This window comes from Argiope bruennichi, chromosome 2 (genome assembly GCF_947563725.1).
Source record: "Argiope bruennichi chromosome 2, qqArgBrue1.1, whole genome shotgun sequence".
Taxonomy (NCBI): domain Eukaryota; kingdom Metazoa; phylum Arthropoda; class Arachnida; order Araneae; family Araneidae; genus Argiope; species Argiope bruennichi.
This window is the reverse complement of record NC_079152.1, coordinates 35,067,683-35,072,230: the sequence shown is the minus strand read 5'-3', so window position 1 is coordinate 35,072,230 and position 4,548 is coordinate 35,067,683. Positions and strand designations below refer to the sequence as shown.

The 4,548-nt window shown below is 29.0% G+C and overlaps 1 protein-coding gene across 1 annotated transcript; it reads right to left on the bottom strand.

Moving 5' to 3' along the window:
* Window positions 1-1,208: 1,208 nt before the first annotated feature.
* On the bottom strand, window positions 1,209-4,182 carry LOC129989336 (RE1-silencing transcription factor A-like). Its single transcript, XM_056097816.1, has one exon. It carries the CDS (start codon window positions 3,968-3,970, stop codon window positions 1,946-1,948), a length of 2,025 nt encoding a protein of 674 aa, XP_055953791.1. The 5' UTR covers window positions 3,971-4,182; the 3' UTR covers window positions 1,209-1,945.
* Window positions 4,183-4,548: the final 366 nt, after the last annotated feature.

The following is a 4,548-nucleotide window of genomic DNA, read 5'->3' as shown; positions in this document are numbered from 1 at the left end:
CAAAATTGGGAGTTTAAAAATATTTTGCTGAAGAAGGTATTAAAACAAAGTTACATGAAATTTTTAAAGTGAATTGTCCTGGCAAACTAATTGAACAACAAAGCGTCTTGAAATAAGTAATTGATATGTACGTTTTTATTTTATCTCCCAATTCTAATCAATTCTATGCACCAATCTGATGGAAAATCTATTCATTGAAAAACACATTACTTGCTCTATTTCATGCTAAAAAAAGAAGAAAAAAAAGCAGAACAAATTAAAATTTAAAAAAATCTGGATATTTTCCTTTTTTTATTTTTTTGAAAATGTTAAATTATATATCCCATTGAAGAAATAAACTGTATGTATTTTTTTTTTTTACCTCAATGTTAGTCAAAATTTGCGAAGGTGAAAATTGAATGCAGGAACAATTTAAACAAAATTTAAATAAAATCTTTTTAATTTTATATCAGAAAGTATAAGCATTTGGGGGAAAATAACTGTTTTATTTAAATAATTATTGAACTGATGAAACTCTTGACGTTATTTTATCTGACTGAAATTTCGTCAATTTTATTTTTACACAAATTGGTTTTTTTTTTAACAATTTTCTTTTGAGAAAATTCGGACATTAATTATTTGTGACTGTTCTAATATATATTGCTTGCCCACAATGCATGTAATACATTTTTTATTTAAAAATTTGATGGATGTTTACTACGATTATTACTACTTATTTTAATTACGAATCAAAATATCTGTGTTGACCTTGAGAAAAATCAATGAGAAAGTACAATCTTCTAAGTATAATAAGCATTTAAGCATTTAATAAGCTTTTAAAAAGCAAAAAAAAAGTATTATTATTTTTCAAAGTATTCTTGAAAAATAATAAAAACATTGTGGCTTAGTTTTAAAGTGCTTAGAAAGTTCTGCTCTCTTAGAAATCCTTTAAATTACATAAATAATCAAGTCAAAAGTTAAATAAATTATTAAAATGAAAATATTAACATTAAAATATTTAATGAATATTATTAACTGATGTTACGTAAGTCATTTCTACCAGGCACTAATGTCGATCCAATGTATGTCAGAACTAGATTAGAACTATTGGGTTATTTTTAATCGCTGTGTTGATTCGCTATTTTACTCAAATTGAAATGTTCTTTATGAAATAAGCACTGAAATTAAAACAAATTTTGACATTTATTAAAAAATTAAAATTATGGATGACATTTTATTTCCTGAAACAAGAATACGTTTGACAGTCATTGACAATGAAATACTCACATAAATGGTATCAAAACTAAAATGTTATGTTATTTACATATCTATTCACATGATTTACATATTATATGCACACAGTTATGCAGATTGGAAACAATTACCAATTTATAAATTTATAGTTTTCTGCTTTTAATTTTTATTAATAATGCATACCATTTTGTGTAAGAGTAAACTGCTCCACAAATTGGACAATAGATTATTTAACATACAATAATTAATTTGGAATATTTCAATATTTGAATTCTTCTATAATGTTTAACTGAAGCGACTGTATATCAAATGTGGGCCTTGGATTTGTTTCTAATTGCATAACTGCATCTAGACATTCTTAAAATATTTATAAAAAGTATTTATTTATAAAAAAATATGTAACTTTGATTGTTCTTAATATCTACACTACGTATTCTATTAAGCTTAGATTATACATTGCTCATCAAAACAATAATCATATGTTTTATTAAATTATCAAAATTAAATAATTTATATTCACACAAACCGATTACTGATTAAAAATAATCGAGTTTCATCGCTTCATCACAGATTGGTTTTTTTCACATTCGCTTTCCAAGTTTTCATAAACAAACGAATTGTCTTTTTATTCTATTATCAGATTATACAGTCCAAAAATATTTAAAATTTAAAAAAAATTATAAATGCATTTGCTTAAATTAATATAATGTTTCTATTCCGCAAATTCTGATGGAGGAGTACGAGGCCCTTTCTTATAAAAAAAAGGTTGTGATGGAAGTGATAACCGTCTATCAGGAGTCGGTGATTTTTTTCTTTCAAGTGAAACTGGTGATTGTCTTTCAGATTTAGTTGATGAAATCATATTAACAATGGATAAACTCAGATTTTCAGAAGATGACATTTTCATTCTTTCAAAAGTTAGAGATCTAATTCTCTCTGGAGTTGGTGCTCTCATTCGCTCAACAGTAGGGGATCTAATTCTATCTGGTGTTGGTAGATTCACTCTTTCAACAGTTGGAGATCTAATTCTATCTGGTGTTGGTGCATTCATTCTTTCAATCGTTGGAGATCTAATTCTATCTGGAGTTGGCGCATTCATTCTTTCAACAGTTGGAGATCTAATTCTTTCTGGAGTGGGCGTTTTTATTTTTTCAACAGTTGGAGATCTAATTCTTTCTGGAGTTGGCGCTTTCATTCTTTCAACAGTTGGAGATCTAATTCGCTCTGGAGTTGGCGCATTCATTCTTTCAACAGTTGGAGATCTAATTCTATCTGGAGTTGGTGCTTTCATTCTTTCAACAGCTGGTGATATAATTCTGTCAGGAGCTGGCGTTTGAATTATTTCAAAAGCTGGAGGTCTTGTTCTGTCTGGAGTTGGTGATTGTATTCTTTCAACATTTGGAGATCTTAATCTATCCAGTGAAGAAATATTGATTCTTTCAGGGGTCGACTTTATTCTTTCAGCTATAGGAGTGATTTGATCTGAAATGAATCTTACTTTTTCAGACAATGGTGATTTTTTCTTTTCAGGAGAAGGAGATCTAATAGCCTCAGGAGATGGAGATCTGATAGATTCAGGAGATGGAGATCTAATAGATTCAGGAGAAGGTGATCTAATTCCTTCGGGAGAAGGTGATCTAATAGTTTCAGAAGTTGGAGATTTGATTCCTTCAGAAGATGAAGATCGAATAGATTCAAGCGAAGGTGATCTTCTTTCTGATGATGCTTTTCTATCTCTTTTAAGAGAAAGAGATTCCACACTGTCTTGGGATGAAGAATACTTTCTTTCAGAAATAAATCGCTTCTTTTCAGTTGATGGTCTTGTAACTTTATCAATAGACAACGATTTTCTTCTCTCATCGATTGGTGGTTTCTCTTTAATTTTTCTTTTATTGATGATGGAAGCTCTTTTGCTCTCAGGTAGAACAAGCTTCTTTAAATCTGGGAATGCTTTCTTCTTAGAAGGAACTATATTCTTATTTTCCTTTTTATTTTGTTGGTCATTTTCCTTGTCTGCTTTCTGCTTCAGCTTCTCTTGATGTTTTAAAGCCTTTTTCCTCTCATTTGTTTTATTCAATTTATTTCCCGATGTATTTTCCTTATGAGATTTCTTTTGTTTATTAGCTTTTGAAATGGTGCTCTCATATGAGGAAGAAGATTCATTACTATCCGAATCTGAAGAATCTTTGAGCAAAGGTATTATTTTATCATCGTCGACATTCGAAGATGAATCATCATCGCTGCTAACATGTTTCTTTTTAGTATCTGATATCTTTTTCTTACCTTTGTTTGGGGTCTTACCATCTTTGTTGGAAGACGTTTTCTTCTTCCCAGATGACTTCTTCTTTTTGGTGTGTTTCTTTTCATGTTTCTTGAGGTTAGAGGTTTTTGAGAACCTTTTATTGCAAAATGGACATTTGAAAGGTTTATCTTCTTTCTTGTGAATTTTCACATGTTTTAGTAATTGCTTAGTATCTTTGAAAGTCTTAGAACACCATTCGCATTTTAGCACAGCTGTCTTTTTAGTATGGGTGAGTAAATGCTTGCGCAGCAAAGAATTCTGAGTGAAACCTGCGCTGCATTCGGTACACTTGAAAGGTCTTTCGCCGCTATGGGTGAACATATGCTGCCTCAGATGGCTCGAGTAGTTTGTAGAGTATGAACATAAGGTACATTGATGTCGTTTCTCGGTGCTGTCGAATTTGTGTCTTAACATGTGTTTTTTCAAAGGCTCCATGGATGTAAAGACTCTGTTACAACTGCCACAATAAAAACGCCCTGCAAGATATTTCAAGATCTAAATCAATAACCAACAGTAAAAGCTATGACAGATATATTTAAAAAATAAAGAATAGCTTTTGTTTATTTTATATAATTTTGTAGATAAAAAGGAAAGTTAAATGCATTATATAAATGACTTTTCTACGAAAATTCATATTATTTTATAAAATATAAAAAATAGCAATACGAATATTCATATTTCTTTCCAAAATGCATCAAATTGACATGAAAATATAAATTTATTGATGAATTACAAAGTAAAATATTTAAAACGTATTTGAATATAATTTTTAAAAAATATTAGTTTAAAAAAACTAGATACAAAAAGTTTCTAGACTACAACTTGATTATTCATTCTATAAAAGATTCTAGTCTAGATAAAAACTAGATAATTAATCTAAAAAACTAGATTTTTTTCCTAAATTTTCTAGAAAACTATATTTTTTCTCTTCTAATCTAAAGCATGGTAGCTGTTATTTTGCTAACAATTTTGAGGGGAAAAATGTAATTGTAAAATTAAAAATGCCTAAATTA